Source organism: Triticum aestivum, chromosome 7A (assembly GCF_018294505.1).
Source record: "Triticum aestivum cultivar Chinese Spring chromosome 7A, IWGSC CS RefSeq v2.1, whole genome shotgun sequence".
Classification (NCBI taxonomy): domain Eukaryota; kingdom Viridiplantae; phylum Streptophyta; class Magnoliopsida; order Poales; family Poaceae; genus Triticum; species Triticum aestivum.
Genome location: NC_057812.1, coordinates 628,864,817 through 628,891,295, shown reverse-complemented (window position 1 = coordinate 628,891,295; position 26,479 = coordinate 628,864,817). Strand labels below are relative to the sequence as shown.

General features: G+C 43.0%; 1 protein-coding gene and 1 pseudogene across 1 annotated transcript; both read right to left on the bottom strand.

The window, feature by feature from the left end:
* Positions 1 to 4,091: 4,091 nt before the first annotated feature.
* On the bottom strand, positions 4,092 to 5,072 carry LOC123153712 (uncharacterized). Its single transcript, XM_044572696.1, has one exon. The coding sequence runs from the start codon at positions 5,008 to 5,010 to the stop codon at positions 4,420 to 4,422; it is 591 nt and encodes a 196-aa protein (XP_044428631.1). The 5' UTR covers positions 5,011 to 5,072; the 3' UTR covers positions 4,092 to 4,419.
* An 8,079-nt stretch (positions 5,073 to 13,151) lies between these two features.
* On the bottom strand, positions 13,152 to 13,290 carry LOC123155185 (uncharacterized; annotated as a pseudogene).
* Positions 13,291 to 26,479: the final 13,189 nt, after the last annotated feature.

The window sequence follows — 26,479 nt, the reverse complement described above, 5'->3', positions numbered from 1 at the left end:
CCTGTGATAGGGACTTGCAATATTCTTGTTGGCAACAAATTAATTTACCTATTACCTCCTAGTCCTATCTTTTCTTGTGGTCTCAGCATGTCAAACTTTGCATCAACTTCCATGAATGCCTTCCCCATGCTTGTGCAACAAACAACGTAGAACACTTTCCTTATTCTTGCGAACAACTAGTGTTGATTATTTATCAACGAGGGGTGAGGGAGAGGGTGCATAAGTGCAACACAAGTGCCTTCACCAACTGAATAATTGTTGTACTCCCTCCGTTCCTAAATTTAAGTCTTTGTAGATATTTCACTATGAACCACATACGGATGTATATAGATGCATTTCAAGTTTAGATTCATTCATTTTGTTCTCTATGTAGTCCATCTAGTGGAATCTCTACAAATACTTATATTTAGGAACGGAGGGAGTACAAATCAACGCTGTCCGCGATGATGGCCTACGGATGAATTTAAAGCATTATATTCTCTTCTTTTATTACAGATGAAAGAAGCAGAGTTGTATTAACTAGACTCTCCGTATTTTCAACATTTGAAGTTTTAGTCTTTTTTACATGTCCAATTGTGTTTTTTTGTTAAGTTTCTGCCAGCTTTGTGATTTGAGTTACTTTTCTTAAGTTTCATTCACTTTCCTGAACTTCTAATCACCCTTTTATTGTTACTTCACTAGTTTTGCATTTGTTGCTAATACATTTTTTTGTTTGAGGAATTGCAACTCCTCCTCATTGTAATTGCACTTCACATTTTTTTCAAGACTTGTTTTGTCTACTTTTTGTTGCAGTTGCACCTAAGTTTGGTATGTGCTCAAACGGCCTCATAGTAGTGATGAAAATAGGCGAGTCACCAAGAGGACGCTCCTGGGGGTCGCACCTCCAGCTTAATAATATTTCTATTTTTAACTGGGCTAATCACTTCTCCGTTAAAAGCATAACAAAGAAACATGGTACTGAGATTGTAGGAGACGTGTATGAAGGGAAAGCAAGTTCAAGCACTACCATGAAACCCACTACTAAAGCTCATCAGCAAAATGTCCTCAAACCTTGATCTTAATAACAATATCAGATGAGATACTAGGGCATACTCAAACATACTCAAAGTAGCGATCAACTAACTATAGACCTGCAGTTCACAGTTCGTCTACCAGCCTCTCCTGCATTAATTGCAGTCCAAAACCCATCATTGTTGTGACAGTTTTTCCTGTTGTGCACAAATTAATTTTCTTGCTACCTCCTATTCCTATGTATTATTGTGTCTCAACATATCAAACCTTGCATTAATTTCCATCGATATCTTCCCCATGCTTGCTCAAACCTTGCAACGTAGAATACTTTCTTCTTCTTATGGATTCTGTAGCACTAGAAGTATCGATTATTTATCTGCTGGGGCATGAGGGAGAGTGTGCGTAAATGCAACATATGTGCCTTCACCCAACTGAATAACTGTCGTACAAATGCAATGATGGAGTACAAAAAATTAACACTTATTCGCTATACTGTAGATGATGGTTGATTGATGAATTTAAAGCAACACGGACTTGTATTAACTAGATTCTGATTAATTTAAAAGTAGTACTAAAATGTAGGAACCATTTTATTTTTTCAATATTTTGTGTGTGGGTTTGTGTCACCTTTGGTGATTTTAATTACTTTTGTAAGTTGCAGTCCCTTGTCAGAATTTCCAGCCACCATTTTCTTGTTACTTTGCTAATTCTGTATTTGTTCAAATTACCTTTTTCCTTTTGTGCAATTGCACCTTGTCCTTGCTGTAATTGCACTTGCACTCTTTTTTGGCATTTGTTTTTGTTTTATTTTTTTGCAATTGCACCATAGTTATTGTGTGTAGTTGAACCGTTAATTAGTTGATGCAATTGCATATTTCTTCTTCACGAAACTGCACTTTAAATGCTGGGACATACCAGTGATACTACTTTATAGATCCTCCCTGGAAAAATTGACAGTTTCAAGCAACACAAATCATTGTAGTTGTTCCTCTTAGATTCTCTTAACATACAATGAATTTAAGTTTAAAGGTTTGGCATTTGTGCATCAAACTATAATAAATGAAATACATGTACATGAAACAAAAGGAACAAGTCGCTCTTATCATTAAGCCAGACTTATACATCAGTATCTCACCTTAAGACAATTTTGGTGTGCTTATGTGTTCTTGTCGTTCCAACATGTCAAAAAATTGCATTTCCAATCAATGCTTGTGTAATTAAGCAACACAAGTGGTAATCTATTACCTTACGACTTTGTTTTTTTCTAAACTTTACATTGTTGGAAGTACTGACCATATATTTATCAACCCAAAGACGAGGACGTCGGACATACATGAAACATAGCAATTGAACCACCATTATACAACTTCGATCAATGATGATTTCCTTTAGCATGATGAATGTAAAATGAATAAAATGGCTCTAGGTTATCTGGTAGAACAAAAAGTTTATTTTTTGAAGAGGAGTCAACATTTTTTTTCTTTCTAAATTGCCGCCAAGAGTAATTTAGAGCCGCAATCTGGACAAAACATCTTTGCCACTTTAACTTGGTCTCCTCGGAATAGTCTCACTACTACTATTAGGAAAAGGGATCCCCATATATAGACCTTTTCCAAAGAAAAACATTACTTTATTTCCAGGATCTGGAGTAGATATATGCAAAAAAGGTGAGTGTACCATAATTAGTGATTGCCTAGTGATTGATCCCCATATATAGACCTTTTCCAAAGAAAAACATTACTTTATTTCCAGGATCTGGAGTAGATATATGCAAAAAAGGTGAGTGTACCATAATTAGTGATTGCCTAATTACATGGGCTAATCTCCACAATGGGGTGGTCCATACAAGGAAAGTCTATCAAATGGGACCATATCATCTCCGGTGCACTAATTTGTGTGTCCTTCCGGCAAATGGTGTATGCGCGTACATAGCGGTTATTGGCCGCTCTAGCACTATTGACCCGCAAAAAAAAAAGATTATCCTTTGGCCGGATATATTCATCAAAACGTCGGCATCCCTCTCGGCTACACATTGCCCTACTCCTTGGCCGGCCTGCCCGGTGCACCTCGGCTGACGCGTCATGTATGTCATCGGCGGTGCTTCTAGTGTGAAGAGGCAACATCTACACAAAAACAGGCTACATTTACATATATAGCCACCGGCATTCACTTTCCTCTGAGATTGCTAGACATAATTGAGAGACTAGTAACAGTTAAGATTATAATTTCAGAAACCTAAACACACAGGAAATCCAAAGGTTATGAACAGAGGTTCCAGACGTGGGCTAAGGAAGGACGTATTCCAATTGGGGCTGCCATCAATGAGTTGTCATCTACTTGCAATGTTTATATAATTCACAATGCTTTAATTGCAAGGTTAAGCGGCATTGGAGCAAAAGAGCTTTTGGTTTGATGAAGACTAACGGGTGGATGAACAGGAAGTCCGAAGTGAAGGTCTCTATTCAATTCAATACTTTTGGTGCAAGACTGAAGAGTTGAAGAACATGAAGTCTAAATTGAACTTTCTGTTTGTATTTTGGGGTCGGCATAATTGAACTTTGAATGCCGTGTTAAATTCATTGTGGACTGTAATTCTGAACCGTTATGATGTTCATTTCAACTCTTAGTATCTGAACTATTAAGTCGCATGTTACTCATAGTATCTGAACTATTCAGTCGCATGTTAATCTGGACTATCATGTTGCTTTTCTAATGGTTGCCGCTCTCTGTATTGATGGACTCTACTACTGTCCGAATGGTTGCAACTGGAGTGCTGATCTTTAGTCTGATACGTAGTGATTTGATGAATAGATTCAGCTGTTTGATTTTTACATGCATATTTTGCTAGAAATTCTGATACTCAGTTGTTCTGTTGTATTTCAATTTTTTTGGCAAATTTTGTTCATTTTTCATTTATTATTCGTTCATTTTTTGTCCCAAAATTCAAACTTTTCTATATGATTTTCGTCCGAAATTTTCCGAAAAAATCTGAAAAAACCGAAATTCGTCCATTTCGTCCAGGACCGGTAAAAATCAAAAAACGAAATCCAAAATTCTGATCCCACTGAACACACTCCTTTGACGCAAATATTAAGAAGAATGCAAAGCAAAAATATCTATGGGGTGCTTCTACAGTCTGAAGAAGCAAAGTCTGAAGAAAACTAGCCCCTCACATGTTGGCTTTTGCCTCCAGCGTTCACTTTCTTCTGAGATTACTAACAGCACAGATTATGTCAATTTTGAAAACCTAAACACACCGAAAATATTCTAAGCCTATGAACAGAGGTTACGCAAGTGGTCACGGACGTGTCGCACTAAACACACTCCTACAGTATATATCATGAGACAAAAACTAAGAGGGAAGAAAAGGCTAAGCAAAAATATCTATGCTAGCTAGCTTCCAGGGGGCTACTGCCTCTGCATCCTGAGCTCCTTGCGGAAGTTGCCGATGAACCTCTCCGTGTTGGCGAACAGCTCCTGCCGACTCATCGTCACGTCGCCGTCCAAGTCGACCTCAAAATCATCCTGCTCCTCTTGCCGTCCCTTTTCCTCTCCGCCGGCCTGGCTGCCGTTCAACGCGCTGAGGAAGAAGATGCTCGCCGTCGACGGGCACTTCTTCAGCACCACCTCCTTGGTCTTGATCTTGAGCTCGATTATATTACTGGCCACAAAGGCAGGAACCACCACACGATCATCATCAGCAACCACCGTCCGGTCGTCGGGACGGACTGATCCAGCCCTCTGGAACGGCGAGGCCGCGACACCGACAGGCGCGACAGCCTGACCGGGACTCGAAGACTCGTCGGCGATGGAAGCTGTGCTGCCGACGAAGGCCTGGATGCCCAGCGCGAGGACGATGCCGTTGAAGAGGAGGTAGCCGTAGGCGACCCTGAGGAAGGCGGGCAGCAGCAGCGCGAGAAGGAGAAGGACGAGGAGGGAGCCCAGCTTGGCCACCTGGGAGAGCAGTTCTGCCGGTGGGAGTGTGAGCTTGACCGCCATTAATGGATGAGCTTTGCTGACTTGCCGATATAACTAGCGAGTGGTTCAGGTCTATTGCTGGATTCTCGAGCAAAGATACTATCGGTCTAGCCCGCTGGCCAAGTATATATAGACAAAATTCAGATATTTTCTGGCGGTAATTAATTTAAAAAAATCCGATATTTTTCTGCTGGCTAAGAAAAAGAGTCATATCTGTCACCTCACTGACGTAGAAGAATTTGTAGTGGGTATACCTGCCGGTTGCTCCACTAGTAGGAGACCAAATTAACTAGCGGGAAAAAAATAAAGTGTTGGCGAAACATCAAAGCTATGCTCATCTAAGGTGGTGTTTGGTTCTCTAATTCTAGGACTTTTTCTAGTCTTTAGGACTTTTTAAAAGGACTCTTGAGGAAGTGCTTCTAAGGACTTTTAGCAAAAAGTCTCAGAAAAATCCCACCTTGTTTGATTTGCTATGAACTTTTTCTAGTCCTAACATAAAAAAGTCCCTGAAACCAAACACCCTTTAAGCAGATCACTGCGTGCCCTTACCCTTTTGGGAAACGTTTACGCGCGGTGCGCCGGCTGAACGCTCGGGCCGGTCACTTCGCCACGCTGGCGCTAGCCACTAGGAAGGGACCACGTGTACCTTATCTTCTCCCCAACGCCCGCATCCACTTCTTCTTCCTCGCGGCCGTGACCTCGCTTTCCATATCTGTTTCCGCCTCGCCTCCTCCAATATAGCACCAGGCAGCACCGAGCACTCCCCCCTTCGCACCTCATGCTGCACCTCCTCCATGGGGGTGTTGCTCCCATCCGCCATGGCCTGCGAGCTCAAGGTCCGGGCGGCCATGGCTTACGAGCTCGGGGCGGACTGCGACGGGGGCTCCTACGAGCTGTTATGGGCGCCATGGCTTATAAGCTCGGGGGCAGACGAGGACGGGGGAGACTGCGAGCTGCTATGGGCGATGCCGTTGAGCATTTGCTACTGGGAGAAGCTCATCGAAGCTGCGAGCATCAAGCGACACCTCCCATGTTACAACTGGTGTTCAAGGAAGACCACAGGCACCGCAAAAAGCTTCAACCCGTGACGCCAAATGCTGGGACCGCTCAGTGCCATCGCAAAAAGCTACAACCGGCGTCGCAAAAAGCTTCGACCGGCATCGCAAAAAGCTTCAACCACGACGACATATGTCAGGGCTAGCTACTGTCAGTACCAAAAAAGCTGCAACCGTTGTCGCTTTTTGCTACTACCGGCATCGTTGTTTGCTACATACTTCACGGCTTAGCTGCGACGTGCAACGACAGCGGCGATCAACAAGATGTATGTTTTTGCTGGAATGGAGACTATGTGTGCTACAACCGGCTTTGGCAGAGTTACCATGGGTGAATTTTTTTGCTACAACCATGTACGGATTATGTGTGATCTCGGTGGGGAGCTGCAACAGTTGATGTTTTTTTGCTACTATCGACATCATTGTTTGCTACATGCTTCACGACTTAGCTGTGACATTCGACGATGGCGGCGATGTTTTTACTACAACCGCCGCTGGATTTTGCTTCATCCGTTCGTGGATTAGCTGCAACCTGCCACGGCCGCGACGGCGATTCGCTGCAACTGTGCTTCTGTTTTGTTACCACCGGCAAAGATTTTTGCTACATCCATGCATATTTGCTACGACGGCGCTTCAAACACGGTGATGAGCAAATCTTCTTGCTAGAGACGATGAAAGCCGGTTCCAGCAAAATGCGAGTACGGTTCCAGCAAATCTTCTTGCTGGTTCCAACATTCCTCGACCATTTTTTTGCTAGAGAGAACAGGAGGCCATGTTTTTGCTGGAATCGGTGATATGGTCGCCACCGGAGCACGGCCGTCGTGCACCGGAGTTGCGAGTGTCGCCACCGAAGTTGCAAGCCTGCAACCACGGGCACACGCTGATGCATCCACGGAGGCGAGAAAACACATGAGGTGATCGGCCCCGGTGAGGGCGGCGGCGGCGATGAGTAGGATACCGGTGAGGGCGGCGGCGACGAGCAGGACGCCGGTGAGGGCGGGCGGCAGGCGGCGCAGTGCTGCGACCGGAGGCGGCGGCGTGCAATCGAGGACATGCACGAGATGCGGGACCAGCAAGAGGAATGAGAAGCTCGGGGCAAACCGTTTTTCTGCCCAATCCAATGGCCCACCTGGATCGCATCCGACGGATCACGCTCAACCGGCCGAAACCGCTGGGCCGGTGCGCTGGCGCGTATTAGTCACCTACCTTTTTTCCTCAACAGAAAAAAAACCATCACTGCGTGTCTGTGCACCAGCAATAAGGCCATAAGGGATTCCATGCCTACCCAAATTCGTGCATATTCTACACTACACGCACGTACATGTCCGTGGCACTGCAGAAATTAGATGCACTGAATAGCGCGTTAGACGACATGTGCTATGTACAGTCGCCATCACACACAGACGAGCTAGCGTGGCGGTCAAAGTCGTGACAGGTCATATCGGCATGTCGACCAAGATTTGTGGCAGTAGAATGTACCAAAGGTTGCTTTCAGCAACTTGCTTCTATTGAGAAACGATCTAGCCGTGTTTTTTCTTAAACACGGATTCAGACGCGCTCTGCTAGTTGAACCCGAGTGACATTATTGATAGGAAAGGTACGTGCCTGCAAAATAATTTGCTAGCCATTGAAGCCCTTGATGTGGAAAGCTCAGATGTGTACATGTACTATATTGGATGTCGGTCTCGGTCACGCTCTACTTCGACGGGACGGAGCCGTGGACCTTAACTTTCAAGGCGGCGCTCCGGTGTTCTCTCGGCGATCACGAGTCTATTAAATGTTCTGGCGTAACAGATGGATGGATTTTTTTTTAGAAAAGAAGGATGACCCTGGCCTCTGCATCTGGGCGATGCATACGGCCACTTTATTAATTATTCTCACAAGACTTTACAAAGTAATACAACAGTAAGACTAAAGCCGCCGTAACAGATGGATGGATGACAAGGGGATGGAACAATTGGCCGTCCATCTTCCTGCGGTTTGTCCGAAATGGGGGGCATCAACGGCCCGATTTCTGTTGAGGCGGTTGCCGAGTACTATGAGGAAGTGTAGAACCCTTTGTCTCGGGCCGCGATGTATATATATGGCCAATGCCTTGATATACAAGTCGAGAGATCGATCATGATCCTCTGGGGAGGTTTACAGAAGATACGTGAGAGAAGAAGAGATAAACAGGGATACAAGTTAAACCACTTTCCTACGAAAATGCCGTTTGGAGGACGAGCTCCATGCAGCTCGGTATCATAGTCGCCAGTAATCGCATCTAGCAGGTGCAGCGCCGCATTTAATGACATGTATTCGAGCTGGCAAGGATATATGCCACACCGTATTTTGTATTTTCCTACAATAGCATCCCAGGTCTGACGTCGAAGCATGGAAGGCTGGTTAGACGTGCCATCGACCCACCCATCATGTGCATGCAGTGCTAGCAGCTATCCCACACACTGATGAACATGGGCAAGCTCACGCTCTCATGTTCAGAGATGAGGCTACGAGCTAGCCGTTATCTTCGCCCCCTTTGTAATACATCGGTCCTCTAGCTCGTCCCATCGGCAGAGAAGAAATCAAGACCTCGTCCGTGTCAGCACTTCCACTGGTGCCGCCCCCAGGCAGGTGCACACCGGCAACTAAATCTCTTAGGACGTCTCCGCCGTCCAAGCACAGCACGAGCCTGCGAAGGCAATCAAGAAAATAGCCAGATCTGACTCTTATAAGAAAAAGACGGGGGAATTACAGTCCAAATCGAAATTCAGTTCAAAAAACCACACCCAATAGTGGAAACTTGGGTGCGAGAAAGAAATTTTTAGGAAACATTACCTAGCTCCAGAATCCTCGAAGAAGAACTCCATGCCGTCCATGGCGAGAAGCGGCGCTCACCTGGCCTGGGTCTAGTGCCCACACGACCACACACACGGCTTAATGGTCATCGCTGTGGATGGACAGGCTCACCAGCTATATTTATTTTCCGAACCAACCACCACCTGATCCCGGGCCGCGAAGTGGGCCAATTTCAAAGCCGCCCAGGCAGGTCATCTTGTGCGTACGAGGCGGAGACGAAATCGCAGGCCTACGTACAAACTGTGAACAAGAGTACGCGGCACCTTTGTATATGTACTAAATAGATCTCGTATATAGTAAAAATAGCAGCCATCACGCATCGCAGCGCCAAGACGACCGCTCCAGATAGCGGCCTCCATGCAGCTCGTCCACCAAAACACCCTTCTCACTTTCCTATCCCTATACAACTTGTATTCTAACACTCCCCCTCAATCTAAACCCTATTTGCCAAGGTTGAGATTGTACTTGAAATCATCTAACCTCCTCATTGTCAGAGGCTTTGTGAATCCATCAGCAAGTTGATCACCTGTTGGAATAAACCTTATATCAAGCAGTTTGCGTGTCACTCTTTCTCTGACAAAGTGAAAATCAACTTCAATATGTTTTGTCTGTGCATGAAAAACGGGATTAGCTGAAAGATAGGTTGCACCAATATTATCGCACCATAATCTTGCAGCCTGTGGAACTTTAATTCCAAGTTCATGTAACAATGTCTGAATCCACATTACTTCAGCCGTTGCATTAGCCAAAGCTTTATACTCAGCCTCAGTGCTTGACCTTGAGACTGTTGCCTGTTTTCTTGCACTCCATAACACAAGATTTGTTCCCAGAAATATAGCAAAACCACCTGTTGACCTTCTATCATCAGCACACCCTGCCCAATCCGCATCAGAGTAAGCTGACACAAGCATAGATGAAGACTTGACAATCTGAAGACCAAGTCCCTCTGTAAACTTGAGATACCTCAAAATCCTTTTGACAGCTGTCCAATGAGAAGTAGTAGGAGCATGCAAGTATTGACATACTTTGTTAACAGAATATGAAATATCAGGACGTGTAAGAGTCAAGTACTGTAATGCACCTACAATGCTTCTATAATTTGTTGCATCATCTGAACCAAGTGCTTCTCCACTTTCAACAGTAAGTTTTTCTGAAGTAGAGATAGGTGTACTGACTGGCTTACACTTTTCCATACCTACCCTCCTGAGAATATCAATGGTATATTTTGTGTGTGTAAGAAGTATGCCATCCTTTACCTTCTTGACCTCAATTCCAAAAAAGTAATGTAGATCTCCTAAGTCTTTAAGCGCAAACTCCAGCTTTAAATCCTTAAGCAGACAAGTTGTAGCATCTGAGCTTGAACTGGCAACAATTATATCATCAACATAAACAAGAACAAATATAGTAACATTGTTCTTATTGTAAAAGAATAATGAGGTATCTGCCTTTGATAGTGTAAACCCAAGCTTTTGTAATTGTGTACTTAGCCTTGAGTACCAGGCTCTTGGGGCCTATTTTAACCCATACAAAGCTTTGTCCAACTTACAGACATAATGTGGTGTGTTTCTATTTTCATATCGTGGTGGCTGCCGCATGAACACTTTTTCCTCAAGAACACCATGAAGAAACGTGTTCTGGACGTCTAGCTGTCGTAGGCTCCAACCTCTGAAAATAGCAATAGACAATACAAGTCTAATAGTAGCTGATTTAATAACAGGACTAAAGGTATCCTCATAATTTATACCAAACCTTTGTTTAAACCCTTTTGCAACTAATCTAGCTTTGTATCTGTCTATGCTTCCATCAGCTCTTTTCTTAATTTTATATATCCATTTGCAGTCAATCACATTGGCATCCCTCTTTGGTGGAACTAATCGCCAAGTTTTGTTTTGAATAAGTACATCATATTCAACATCCATAGCCTTCTTCCAATCCTTGTGTGCAAGAGCATCATGCAAATTTGTTGGTTCACCGGTACTTGTGAGAAAAGCATGCTTAAGTTTATCATACCTGATTGTACCATATGTATATTTCTTCTCCTTGACAATACCTGACCGAGACCGTGTATGACGGAGAGGAACTGGTGTTGCTGCAGGTCTAGCCACAGAAGATCCAGAAGAATCCGGTTCTGCAATAGGAATATCGTCCACAGAAAATCCGACTGGATCCTCATCGGGATCCTCATCTGGAGCAGACGCGCTTTCCCCCTCGCCAACAGCATCATGACTCATGGCACGGGGCGAGTCACTGTCGTGCGAGCTGGTGGGCTCCGCGCCTGGAGGGCTGTCGGCCACCCAGTCGGTTGGTGCGGGAGACACGAGGCGATCCTCCTGGGATCCCGCGTCCGTCAGACTGCGGCGCAAATCAGCCTCGGATCGCGCAGCTGCAGCGCCAGGCGAATCTGCCTGGGATCCCGCGCCTGATCCTGTCTTGGCTGCATCTGTACACATAAAATCATGCTCTGTTGCTGCACAATCAACACCAGATTCAAAATTTTCCATGGAATTTTCCACATGATCAGTTCTAATTAATTCACCCCCATGATCAGAAGAGGACAAAGGATCGAAAAGGAGGGAGATTTCAGCACGCAAAAGAGCTCCCGCATTAGGATGAAGTTTAGCAAATGGAAACAATATTTCATCAAAAATGACATCACGAGAAATATAGATACGACCTGATGAGATTTCTAGACATTTGTATCCTTTATGGAGATTACTATAGCCAAGAAACACATATTGTGTGGACCGAAACTCAAGCTTATGACGATTGTAGGGACGCAAATTTGGGTAGCAAGCACACCCAAATTTTTTGAGAGAACTATAGTCTAGTTTTTGGTGAAACAAATGTTCCAAACGAGTAGTGTTGCCAATGACTCGACTAGGCAGCCGATTGATAAGATAAGTAGCCGTGATAAAAGCCTCATCCTAATATTTGAGTGGCATTGATGCATGAGCTAAAAGAGACAAACCAACTTCCACAATATGATGATGTTTTCGTTCGGCTGAACCGTTTTGTTGATGGGCATGAGGACAAGAAACATGATGAATAATGCCAATGCTACGAAAGAAGGACTTGAGTTTCTCATACTCTCCTCCCCAGTCACTTTGGACTACAAGGATTTTTCTATCAAATTGTCTTTCAATAAGTTTTTGGAACTCTTGAAAAACAGAAAAGACTTCAGATTTGAATTTAAGCAAATATATCCATGTGAATTAGCTGTAATCATCAATAAAACTGACATAGTATTTCTTTCTACCAAAAGAATCTCTTGCATGACCCCATACATCACTGAAAATAAGCTCTAAAGGAGCATGAGACACACTATTTGACAGAGGATAAGGAAGTTGGTGACTTTTTGCACATTGACAAGCTTCACAAACTGACTCACTTTCGGAACTACGTGACAATGAGAGATTGACTTTATTGACTACTTGCTTGACTATATTTGAAGAAGGATGCCCTAATCTTTGGTGCCATTTGGCTAAGGAGGGCTTGATGGCAGAATGAACTTGATGACGACGCTTTCGATCAAAGACTCTTGATGTGATGGGGTATAATCCTCCAATGCATCTACCGTGATGGATGAGCTCCCTCGTTGCCCGATCCTTTATGAAAAAATAGGTAGGATGAGTTTCAAAGAAAATATTATTGTCGGAGGTTAAGCGGGACATGGAAGCTAGATTTTTATCGGCTTGTGGAACATGAAGGACATCTTTAAGGACAAGATCACGTTTAAGGCTAGGGGAATTAATAGAAGATTGACCAATGTGAAGAATGTCCATACCTCCACCGCTTGCGGTGTGAATCTAATCATTGCCGTGGTGCCTCTCTCGGAGGGCAAGCTTCTCTAGCTCGTTTGTGACATGGTCCGTAGCACCAGAATCAGCGTACCAGACCTTGTCACCATCAGCTCCACCGTGCTCCCGCATGACCGCAGCAGCATGCCATGCATCAGGCACGAAGTCCTTATCATACCAGTGCCAGCAGTCAATGACTTCATGGCCCGGTTTCTTGCACAGCTGACATCTAGGTCGATGATTGTTGTTGTTGTTGTTGTAGCCGTCGTTGTAGCCGTTGTTGTAGCCGCCGCCGCGATCACCGCCTCCGTGGTCACCACCACCAGGGCGAGCCTGGCCCGGGTTACCACTGCGCCTGCCGCCGCCGCTGTTCCCGCGTCCGCGCCCTGCTGTCCACGCCCACGGCCACATCCGCGGGAAGCAGCGTTGACAGAAGATTGGCACAGATTTCCTCCTTGGAGCATGCTGAGGCGGGCGTCGAAGCTCAGGAGCTGACTATACAACTCCTGAACCGTAATAGGTTCGACCCGTGCAGCCAGAGCCGAGATCACAGGGTTGTAGTCGATGTCGAGGCCGGCTATGACATGGGAGATGATCTCGGCGTCTCCGAGCGGTGCACCGGCGCAGGCAACTTCATCTGTAAGGGTTTTAATTTTCCCAAGATATTCTGCCATGGTTAGGTTACCTTCCTGCAGATTGGTGAGCGCCATCCTCGTGTTGATCTTCCGGGCTTGTGTTTGCGTAGCGAACATGGCATGGATGGAGTTCCATACCTCGGCCGGCGTCTGAGCATTGCAACTTGAGCGAGGACCTCTCGAGACAGAGACCCCATGAGGTACCCTTGTACCTGTTGCTGCTGCACAAACCAGATCGGCCTGGCGTAGTTGAAGACCTGCTCTTCCTTCTCATTGTTGGTGGTGGTGATGGTGGCAGGGGGCGCCGGACTTGCGGCATTGAGGAAGTGCTCCATCTGTTCTCCCTTGATCTGGGGTAGCACGACAGCCTTCCAGAGGAGGAAAGTTCGTCCTCGTGAGCTTCTCTGATGGAGGCGGACCGAGAGAGGGCGAGCTGCTGGAGGTAGAATATGATGCAAAGGTGGACGTAGAAGATGATGCAAAGGTGGAGGACGCGGACAAAGTGGACAAAGCGCTCATGGTGGATGCGGGCGTGGTGGATGCAGCGGTGGACGGCGTGGTGCCTGTCATGGTTACCTCTCTACTCGATCTCGGTTTCTCTCTTTTTTCTCGATCAACTAGATTGATTCCTTCTCGAGGGCTAGACGTACGAGAGGAAGGGCTCTGATGACCATATGAGAAAGCGTAGAACCCTTTGTCTCGGGCCGCGATGTATATATATGGCCAATGCCTTGATGTACAAGTCGAGAGATCGATCATGATCCTCTCGGAAGGTTTACAGAAGATACGGGAGAGAAGAAGAGATAGACAGGGATACAAGTTAAACCACTTTCCTATCCCTATACAACTTGTATTCTAACAAGTACCTCGTAGTTTGGGCACCCTGGGAATGGTGAGACCGGAGGAACATTCTGACTCTTTCTCTTGGCGGCCTGCTTCGCATGGAAAATACTCTGCAAGATTGGCATATCTGGCTTTATTTTTGGAACGGAAGTTGCGCCGTGCGTGACAAAAATTTGGGGTTCATGGGCACCACTCGACATCAATTTTTTTGCTTGGCTGGCTATCTGTAGAAGATTGTGAATCGCGGATCGTCTCGCTCGACGACAATTGCAAGTTTGCAACATCCTAACGGTTGTAAGTTGTGCGATCAACTACCTGAGGACCATGACCGTATGCCCGAAGGGTCTTCGAGCAACAATCCACTTTGCCAGCCGAGGTCGAGCGTCACACTAGAGCTCAGCTCTCTTTATGTAATGTATGGTGCGTGGTTGCCAAATAGGCGAGGAATAGCCCCCCGCCCCAAGACGGCTTCTGCTGGCGTGCCTTCTTGTGGCTAGACTAGCACATTGTGTAACTTCGACTTGGTTCTTCCTCGCTTAATAAAAAGACACACAATTCTTTTGTGTTTTCTTGAAAATAAAAATAGTTGGGGTTACTTGCTAACAAAATAGATTCTTGTTTACAAATACTATAAAATTATTGTTAATAGATTCTTGTTTACTAATATTCACTTGATAATGTCATTTTGCATCACATAAGTCGAATATTGATTGTGCACAGGCATTCAAAACCTTGCAAACAATACATTGCCAGATGATGGCGGGCCAGTACATTTAGGAAATAATCGCGGAGACTACATTTAGAATTCGTTTTTCCGGGAAAGAAGAAAGAGCAACCTTCTACACATTAACTCGGAGATCTTCATTCATTGATTCATGATATACTAAGTTGGATGAATATAGTGAACTTCCCCATTCCTCCTATCCCTACGACTCCTAGCACATGCACAAATAATTCAGCAAGGTATTTGATAGCATCATCGTGGTACATAGGATCAGGAAGACTATAAAACCATAGGTGTTGAACTCCTATCGTATGCAAGGTAATAATTTTGAATGGTATGGATGTGTGTGGAATGAGTGGAATGAAGGAAAGGGGCTCCTTTTAAGGGCATGGGGTGCACATGGAACTTAAAAGGCAGGGGCAGATATTTGTGTTTTTTTCGAGAGTATGCCAATGGTAGATATCTGTGTTAATGGGTACCAAAACAATGATGGGAGTGGAGAGAGGTGTGTCACAGCCTAAGGCCATGAGCCCACGACGTCATTGGATAGAAGGTGGAGCATATAAATATAGCTTGTGGAGAGCTGCCACCTTGGGATACTTGCTTCTTGTAGAGAGCAGAGGATTCATAGTAGAACGGGAGCAAGGCAGAGAAAGAAGACAAGCTCAGTTCCTTTCCGTTCGATGTCTCACTTGCTGAAGCTGCTCTTATTTGTAGCTAGCGGAGCCAAGTCACCGGCCCTGTCCCACAGGCCATCGGCCCATATCCATCACGCCCAATACACTCCCATGGACGAGTATAACTATTTGGGTGCTTCACAGCTCGTGGAGGGTGCAATAAGGGAGGCGGGGTCACGTACTCATGTGAAGGTGCTATTACAATGCTTAACTATCGCTACATATCGGATGTCATGTACAAATACACACACACACACACACACCCACACACCCACACACAAATGTAAATTCCACATAGCACAACCAACTAGAATGAGAGCTGGTGGTGGCAAATCTAGGCCCTAATGAAAGGAGGGCTACCGACCCTAGGTAGGAAGAAAACTGAGCAGATTATTGGGAGGCCTCTTTGAGTTGTGTTGTGTTTTTAGTTATGAAAAATAGACAGAAAAGTAGAGCCTTTGGATATATTAGTTGCGACTAATTTGTGTTGTGCAGATTTATCTATTTGGTGGTTGTCTGTATCATTCCTTGATGCCCAGGCTGGTAGTAATGATGCTTTCCTTCTTCAAGAAAAGGTTAAGCTTAATGATTTAATTCTCTCTTATTAAGTGCATAATGGTTGAAAACAATTATTTATTTTCAGCAAGAAAATAAAAGATGGTATATTTTTCTAAAAAGCTCTACCAGATTTTGTTAGTATTCATTTCCCTGATGATATTCAATGACCAAACTTTGATCCAGCGTGATTGCACTGGTGTGGTGGTCTCTTATACATACATTTCACTTTAAGATCTTCAATCATAGATACATGATCCTTTGTGGCTTTTGGATGTTGTGAAATTCACTATACCTCATACGCGTCAAGAATGCAAGAAAACTATGCATTCAGATACATGAACATTTGGTCTACTATTTTCTGATCGACGGGTCATAAAAAATAGGCAATCTATCAAGGCTTTGGATGCCATTTGGCATACAGGGAAAATATTGTGTGTTATCCTATTGAGAACGAGTGTGGAATGAGAGTAGAGAAGGAAATCAAACACATCTTAAAGACATGAAAACCATGACTTAGCAAAGCATGAAGTCTAGGATTCAAATGTTGTGGACTCACTAGTAGAAAAAGGCCCATTTGTCCCGGTTCATAAGGCCCATCTGTCCCGGTTGGGGAACCGGGACTAAAGGGTCGTTACTAATGCCCTAGGCCTTTAGTCCCGGTTCTTATACAAACCGGGACAGATGAGCCTCCACGTGGCCGCTCCGGCGAGTCCAGACAGGAGGGCCTTTGGTCCCGATTGTTAGCACCAACCGGGACCAATAAGCTTCCACGCGTCAGCATTTCAGCGGTTGTTTTTTTAAAGGAGGTTGTTTAGGGGTTTTGGGGGTTAATTTAGGTTCGTATAGGTAGCTAATAGAGAAATGTGTCCTCTCTTATCTCCGTGCTACTGCTACTGCTATGCCTAAACATGACTTAGGTTGAAGTGAGGCAACATGTGGTGCATGTCGAAAGTAATACTAATCCTAACTTGATCAAGTTTGGATTGTACTACTTTCGACATGCACCACATGCATGTTGCCTTCACTTCAATCCAATCCATGTTCATTTCACCCACAAATATATAATAACTCTTCATGCTCGCATCATGCATCATCATAATAACAAGTCCTACTAATCATCATCATACAACTTCTACTCGTTATTAATAACAAGTCATACGATCATCATCCTCATAGTCATCGAACCAGCCCTACTTAATTGTTCTTAGCACATGATCATCAGTATTAGGTAGGACCTAAATACCCTCTTTAAGGTAAAATAGCATAAAACAAAATAGACCCTGACTCTCCATTATGGAGAATGGATATCATCCTATCTCCAATTCTTGCGCTTCGCTTCCTTTTACTTCCAAGAACCTCCTTACGCCTGTCCATACATTTTTTCCATCCTTTGATTTGCATGTCTCCACTTCTTTTAGAAATCTGGTATGGACAGTTGAGATTTGTAGGATGACCTGGCTGTATGTTCAAAACATTAAGGCTACCTTTCTGATACATCAAATGAGGCACACAATTCTCTGGGATTATCTGTTGAAAAACATAGTAATAACTTCATAGTTAGCAATGATGTACTAGTTTTAGAAGTATGCAAAAGATGCACGGATGTCATAATAGTAAAAAATCTTACCAGGGTATCTCCATGGTAGTTACCGTAGTTGAACACATGCACTAATGGCACGTATTGACCATAATGTTGAGGAGTTTGATTGTAGATATTGTAATTCTCAATGTCAGTACAAAATCCGACCAGATGATTTTTCTCCTTGTAAGTTAATTCGGAGCCATCGGTGTAGTGGGTTTTGTCAACCATCTCCCGCACATTCTTTGAAGAATGAAAATAAGTTGTCAATGGAAATAAGTTGTCAACTATTTTGAAATAAACAATAGAAATTAGCTAATAACTATGTTTGAGAAACTCACATAGCGGTAGAATTGGAGGTGTATCAACAAGGACCCAAATGTCCATATTGTCTTGCTCGATTTCAGGATCACCAAGATCCATGGTGACAAGCATACCCTCATCAAAACCATACATCTTGCAAAGTGCTTCCCATTTTTTGCAACCAAAATGGGTTACGCTCTCAGAATTGTACATCTTTACTTCAAAATCCACATCATGATGAGTCCTTAGGTGAATTTTCTTTGTTTTGAAACTTTCATGGTCTTCAAAACCCATCCTCTCCAAGACATAGCGCCTTGCATGGCATGGGATAAGCTACTCGAATTGTAAAAGATGAAAATTACACGTTGAAATAGTTGTAGTCATGCTTAATTACGAAAAAACACTTGTCGTCGTTGCGTACCGTTTCAACATCAAAGGTCTCCTCGAGCTTAATGATGAAGCGCCGATCATCGTCCAGGTGAGGCATGTCGCACAGACCTCGATCGTCGTGGCACCAGCTGCACTCCCCTGGGAAACTTTCGTCATCTGATGATAACATTTCCTACGTTCATAATTCAAAGATTAGACTTGTACAATTAAATATATGTACTACAAAAACTAAATTAGATCATTATTATTCATCACGGGTTGACTATCAGTCTGTCGAGTCTTTTCTTGAAAACTCTCAGCTCACGTGGTGTATATATTCGACTCTCGGTGATGGTCGCTACTCACTTTGTCCCCGAGTGCATTACACCAAAATGTCTAGCACAGGGAACGAAGGAGAAGCGACCCCCGCGACAACAGTTGGGATTCTTCGTCCTCTCATATATAGATGGTGGAACTCTCCTTCACTGATTCCTCTCTGACATTTGCGACCGTCGGTGATGGTCGTTACTCCTTCTTCCCCTAGTGCATAACAAAGGTCTAGCACCCGGAGAAGAAGGAGAAACGACCCCCACGACAATAGTCGGGCTTCTTCGTCCTCTCATATATGGTAGAGACTCGACAGACTTAAAGTCAACCCGAAATATCGTTTAATTTTCTTTCTAAAAAAGGATTTGGCTGGTCTCACCTCGAGGTCGGAGGGGGTAGGTGACGGGGACGACGGCGGGGATGATGGAGGGGGGCTCCTAGATTTCTGGGAAAACAAAAACCCTATAAGCTCTCAACTAATCATATGCATACGCCTTGCATAGTGCTCTCCAATTTTAGCATTCAAAGTAGGAGTAGTTTTCCAATTTGAGCATTCAACAAGCAAAATCAAATCGCAGAATAAAGTAGTATTCAAATTAGGATGCATTCAATTATAAGCAAAACTACATCATCTCTTGCGTCCGTACATCGTCGAATATTATCACTAATACACCTCGAATACTATCATACATATAACATCGCTAGTACAGCTAGAACCGTAGCGCCCAACGGGTATCAACACGGGCGGTGGACACCCAAAGAGAAGGAACCATCACAGGATCGCTCTAGTGAGATCCCTGAAGAACCGGCCAGGTATTGTCGAACCTGCCCTCCAACGCAACCATGTAGCGATGGACGTGCTCGCCTCCTCACTGGCACGGTGACATACCACCTCCGCGGTGTCCGGAAGCCTAAGCACCGTCACTGGCTGATGACCCACAAGCATAGGGGATCTATCGTAGTCCTTTCGATAAGTAAGAGTGTCGAACCCAACGAGGAGCAGAAGGAAATAATAAGCGGTTTCCAGCAAGGTATTCTCTGCAAGTACTGAAACAAGTGGTAATAGATAGTTTTGTGATAGGATAATTTGTAACGAGCAACAAGTAACAAAAGTAAATAAAGTGCAGCAAGGGGGCCCAATCCTTTTTGTAGAAAAGGACAAGCCTGGACAAACTCTTATATAGAGAAAAGTGCTCCCGAGAACACATGGGAATATCATCAAGCTAGTTTTCATCACGCTCATATGATTCGCGTTCGGTACTTTGATAATTTGGTATGTGGGTGGACCGGTGCTTGGGTACTGTCCTTACTTGGACAAGCATCCCACTTATGACTAACCTCTATTGCAAGCATCTGCAACTACAACAAAAGTATTAAGGTGAACCTAACCATAGCATGAAACATATGGATCCAAATCAGCCCCTTACGAAGCAACGCATAAACTAGGGTTTAAGCTTCTGTCACTCTAGCAAGCCATCATCTACTTATTACTTCCCAATCCATTCCTCTAGGCCCAAATAATGGTGAAGTGTCATGTAGTCGACGTTCACATAACACCACTAGAGGAGAGACAACATACATCTCATCAAAATATCAAACGAATACCAAATTCACATGGCTACTAATAGCAAGACTTCTCCCATGTCCTCAGGAACAAACGTAACTACTCACAAAGCATATTCATGTTCATAATCAGAGGGGTATTAATATGCATATAGGATCTGAACATATGATCTTCCACCAAATAAACCAACTAGCATCAACTACAAGGAGTAATTAACACTACTAGCAACCTACTAGCACCAATCCCGGACTTGGAGACAAGAATTGGATACAAGAGATGAACTAGGGTTTTGAGAGGAGATGGTGCTGATGAAGATGTTGATGGAGATTGCCCTCTCCCGATGAGAGGAGCGTTGGTGATGATGATGGCGATGATTTCCCCCTCCGGGAGGGAAGTTTCCCCGGCAGAACAGCTCTGCCGGAGCCCTAGATTGGTTCCACCAAGGTTCCGCCTCGTGGTGGCGGAGTTTCGTCCGAGAAGATGCCCTCCTATTTTTTCCCATCAAAAGACTTCATATAGTAGAAGATGGCCACCGGAGGGCCACCAGGGGGCCCACGAGGTAGGGGGCGCGCCCAGGGGGGTAGGGCGCGCCCCCACCCTCGTGGGAAGGATGTGGCCCCCCTGGTGAATCTCTTCCACTAAGTATTTTTTATATATTCTGAAAACGTCTTCCATGAAGTTTCAGGACTTTTGTAGCTGTGCAGAATAGGTCTCTAATATTTGCTCCTTTTCCAGCCCAGAATCCCAGCTGCCGGGATTCTCCCTCTTCATGTAAACCTTGTAAAATAAGAGAGAATAGGCATAAGTATTGTGACATAATGTGTAATAACAGCCCATAATGCAATAAATATCGATATAAAAGCATGATGCAAAATGGACGTATCAACTCCCCCAAGCTTAGACCTCGCTTGTCCTCAAGCAAAAAGCCGAAATCGAAAAATATGTCCACATGTTTAGAGATAAAGGTGTCGATAAAAATAAAATACGGACATGAGGGCATCATGATCATTCTTAGAACAACAACTTATATAATTCTTGTCATATGATTTCTTATGCTAGAGTAATAATTCAATCACAATTTCAAGTATGAATCGTAAACTTTATTGAAAACTAACAAACTATAATCTCAGTAATTGGAGCAATTGCAATTTATCATAACATAGGAAAGAGTCAATGTATAAGAGGTTTTCAGCAAGTCCACATACGCAACTATCATATAATCTTTCACAATTGCTGACACTCACGCAATACTTATGGGTATGGAATTTTAATCGGACACAGAGAAAGATAGGGGCTTATAGTTTTGCCTCCCAACGGTTTACCTCAAGGGTAATGTCAACGGTAATAGTTCATGAAAACTCACATCCGATTAGCCATATATACCAGGATCTTTCCAACATACTGTGCTTGCCAAAGGATAAAATGTAAAAAAGAAAGGTGAAGATCACCATGACTCTTATGCAATATAGGGGATAAAAGTAAAAGATAAGCCATTCACAGAGGGAAGCAGAGGTTCTCATGCGCTTTTATGGTTGGATGCACAAAATCTTAATGTGAAAGAACGTCACTTTATATTGCCACTTGTGATATGGACCTTTATTATGCAGTCTGTCGCTTTTATTTCTTCCATATCACACGATCGTATAAAGTTTATTTTCTCCCACACTAATAAGTCATACATATTTAGAGAGCAAATTTTATTGTTGTGCACCGATGACAACTTACTTGGAGGATCTTACTCAATCCATAGGTAGGTATGGTGGACTCTTATGGCAAACTAGTTTAAGGGTATTTGGAAGCACAAGTAGTATGTCTACTTGGTGCTATGAATTTGGCTAGAATGAGAGGGAAAGGCAAGCTCAATCATGTTGGATGATCCATGACCATATAACTTATCTCAGATGTAAGAAAACATAACCCATTACGTTGTCTTCCTTGTCCAACGTCAACTCTTTAGCATGTCATATTTTAATGAGTGCTCACAATCATAAAAGATGTCCAAAATAGTATATTTATATGTGAAGACCTCTCTTTCCTTATTACTTCCTATTAATTGCAACGATGACCAAAACTATGCTTGTCAACTCTTCAACAACTTTTAGTCATCATACTCTTTCTATGTGAGCTCATTACTCTCCATAAGATCCATATGATCTCTTTGTTTCTTTTTATTTCTTTCTCTTTTCTTTTATTCACTTAGGATCATGGCAAAATAATCAAGCCCTTGACTCAACACTAATCTTTATTATATAGCTCACGGACTCGATTACATAGAAGGATTATAAAGCAAAACTCACAACTAGATCATACTAAAAACTTTTACTCTACTAGATCAAAATATTACCAAAAGGATCTAACTAAGAAAAACAGTAAAGGTAAAAGTGATGGTGATACGATACCGGGGCACTCCCCCAAGCTTGGAAGTTTCCAAGGGGAGTGCCCATACCCATGTGATTATGTCTCTCTTTTCGGGGATGGTGATGTGATGTTCTTGGCGATGATGCCCCTCAAGATACGATTCTCCTCCTCGAGCATGTTGACTTGTTGCTTGAGGTCCATTATTTCCTTTTGGATTTTTCCTGTAACAGCCAAAGCTCCCTACACCCAAGGGTGCTGCATAGCTACGGGAGAACCAGTGACACTCTTTTTCATATTCTCATAAGAAAGAAATCTAACATTGGAAGGGATAACCGAGTTTGGAATAGCCGAGCTCTGCAGTTCTCCCATTGTGAATCCAGCTTGGAGGCGGGAAGTGACTTCTTGATCCTCTTCCATGGCATCTATCCTCTTAAAATCAGCCTCCATCTCTTCCTCCGTTGCTGGCCCAAAGAGGCCAGCATTGTTGTTTGTCGTTGATCTCGGTGCCAGATGAGACAACCGGCTCTCCCTGACTGACTCTTGCGAAGACATCTTGCTCTAATCTGCAGCCGCAATAGCTCAAAACACAAACAGAGGATAATTGCGTGATACGGGAGTCAAAACCCCTGGGAGATTATATAATGAATTTTTAACGACCAAAATACGTGTCGTGTACGAAAACGGAGTCCGGAGAGCACGTGAGGTGCCCACGAGGTAGGGGGCGCACCAGGGGGGTAGGGCGCTCCCTCCACCCTCGTGGATCCCTCGTGTCCTTCCCGGACTGCTTCTTATTTTTTTTATTTTTCTAAATATTCCAAAACGGAGAAATATTGCCTTAAAAACTGTTTTGGAGTCGGTTTACTTACCGTACCACATACCTATTCCTTTTTCGGAGTCTGAAACGTTCTGGAAAGTGTCCCTTATGTATTCCTCCTGGATTACGGTTTCAATAATATTGGTTTCAACATTTATGGGATTACCTGAGATATAATGTTTGATTCCTTGACCGTCCACCACCTTCGGATTTGTGCCTTCGAAGTTGTTGATTTTTGTGGCACCGGAATGATAGACCTCTTCGATAACGTAAGGACCTTCCCATTTAGAGAGAAGTTTTCCTGCGAAAAATCTTAAACGAGAGTTGTATAGCAATACATAATCACCTACATTAAACTCACGCTTTTGTATCCTTTTGTCATGCCATCTTTTAACTTTTTCTTTAAACAACTTGGCATTTTCATAGGCTTGGGTTCTCCATTCATCGAGTGAGCTAATATCAAATAACCTCTTCTTATCGGCAAGTTTAAAATCATAGTTGAGCTCTTTAATAGCCCAATATGCCTTGTGTTCTAGTTTGAGAGGTAAGTGACATGCTTTTCCATAAACCATTTTATACGGAGACATACCCATAGGATTTTTATATGCAGTTCTATAGGCCCATAATGCATCATCAAGTTTCTTGGACCAATTTTTCTAGATCTATTAACAGTCTTTTGCAAAATTAATTTGAGCTCTCTATTACTCAATTCTACTTGACCACTAGACTGTGGGTGATAAGGAGATGCAATTCTATGATTAACATCATATTTAGCAAGCATTTTACGGAAAGCACCATGAATAAAATGTGAACCACCATCAGTCATTAAATATCTAGGGACTCCAAATCTTGGAAAAATAACTTCTTTAAGCATTTTAATAGAGGTGTTATGATCAGCACTACTAGTTGGAATAGCTTCTACCCAATTAGTAACGTAATCAACAGCAACTAAAATATGTGTATATCCATTAGAGGAAGGAAACGATCCCATATAGTCAAAGCCCCAAACATCAAATGGTTCAATAATTAGTGAATAGTTCATAGGCATTTCTTGACGTCTACTAATATTACCAATTCTTTGACATTCATCACAAGATAAGACAAACTTATGGGCATCCTTGAAGAGAGTAGGCCAATAAAAACCAGATTGCAATACCTTATGTGCAGTTCTATCTTAAGCATGGTGTCCTCCATAAGCTTTGGAGTGACACTTGTGTAGGATCTGTTCCTGTTCATGCTCAGGTACACAACGTCTAATAACACCATCTACTCCTTCTTTATAAAGATGTGGGTCATCCCAAAAGTAGTGCCTCAAATCATAGAAGAACTTTTTCTTTTGCTGGTATGTGAAACTAGGTGATATAAACTTAGCAACAATGTAATTAGCAATATAGGCATACCATGGAGCAATATGAGAAGCATTTATGATATTTAATTGCTCATCACGAAAGCTATCATCAATAGGAAGTGGGTCATCAAGCACATTTTCTAACCTAGACAAGTTGTCTGCAACGGGGTTCTCAGCTCCCTTTCTATCAACAATATGTAAGTCAAATTCTTGTAGCAAGAGAACCCATCTAATAAGTCTAGGTTTAGCATCTTTCTTTTCCATGAGATATTTAATAGCAGCATGATCAGTGTGAATAGTTACTTTACAATCAACAATATAAGGTCTAAACTTATCACAAGCAAATACAACTGCTAAGAATTCTTTTTCAGTGGTAGCATAATTTCCTTGAGCATTGTCTAGGGTTTTACTAGCATATTGAATAACATTTAATTTCTTATCAACTCTTTGCCCTAGAACAGCACCTACAGCATAATCACTAGCATCACACATAATTTCAAAGGGTAAATTCCAATCAGGTGGCTGAACAATAGGTGTAGAGATCAATACTTTCTTAAGAATTTCAAATGCTTCTACACAATCATCATAAAAAACAAATGGTATATCTTTCTGTAATAAATTAGTCAAAGGCCGAGAAATTTTTGAGAAGTCCTTAATGAACCTCCTATAAAATCCGGCATGACCAAGGAAACTTCTTATACCTTTGATGTCCTTAGGACATGGCATCTTCTCAATAGCATCAACCTTGGCTTTATCAACCTCAATACCTCTTTCAGAAACTTTGTGCCTCAAGAAAATACCTTCATTAACCATAAAGTGGCACTTTTCCCAATTCAAGACAAGGTTAGTTTCTTCACATCTCTGCAAAACTCGATCAAGCTTGCTCAAGCAATCATCAAAAGAAGATCCATAAACGGAGAAATCGTCCATGAAAACCTCATAAATCTTTTCACAAAAGTCAGAGAATACAGCCATCATGCATCTTTGAAAGGTAGCAGGTGCATTACATAAACCAAAAGGCATATGTCTATAAGCAAAAGTACCAAAAGGGCAAGTAAAAGTTGTCTATGATTGATATTTGGCTGACACAGGTATTTGAGAGAAATCAGAATAACCATCTAGAAAGCAAAAATGTGTATGTTTGGATAGTCTTTCTAGCATTTGATCGATAAAAGGTAAGGGGTAATGATCCTTTTTATTTGCCTAATTTAATTTGCGGAAATCAATTACCATCCAATAATCTGTAATAATTCTTTGAGGAATTAATTCATCTTTATCATTAGGAACGACAGTAATACCTCCCTTCTTAGGGACACAAGGGACAGGACTTACCCACTGACTATCAGCAACGGGATAAATTATACCTGCCTTAAGGAGCTTTAGTATTTCCTTTTTACCACTTCTTTCATTTTAGGATTCAGCCGTCGTTGATGATCACGAACTGGTTTAGCATCTTCTTACAAATTAATTTTATGTTGACACAGAGTGGGACTAATGCCCTTAAGATCATCAAGAGTATACCCAATAGCAGCACGGTGCTTCTTCAGAGTTTTCAATAATCTCTCCTCCTCCTGCTCTGAAAGGTTAGCACTAATAATAACATGATATATCTTTTTCTCATCAAGATAAGCATATTTAAGAGTATCAGGTAACGGTTTAAGCTCAAACACGGGATCACCCTTGGGTGGAGGAGGATCCCCTAGG

Excerpts from the sequence above, each read along its gene's own strand:
- LOC123153712 (XM_044572696.1), bottom strand. The coding sequence starts at position 5,010 with ATGGCGGTCAAGCTCACACTCCCACCGGCAGAACTGCTCTCCCAGGTG.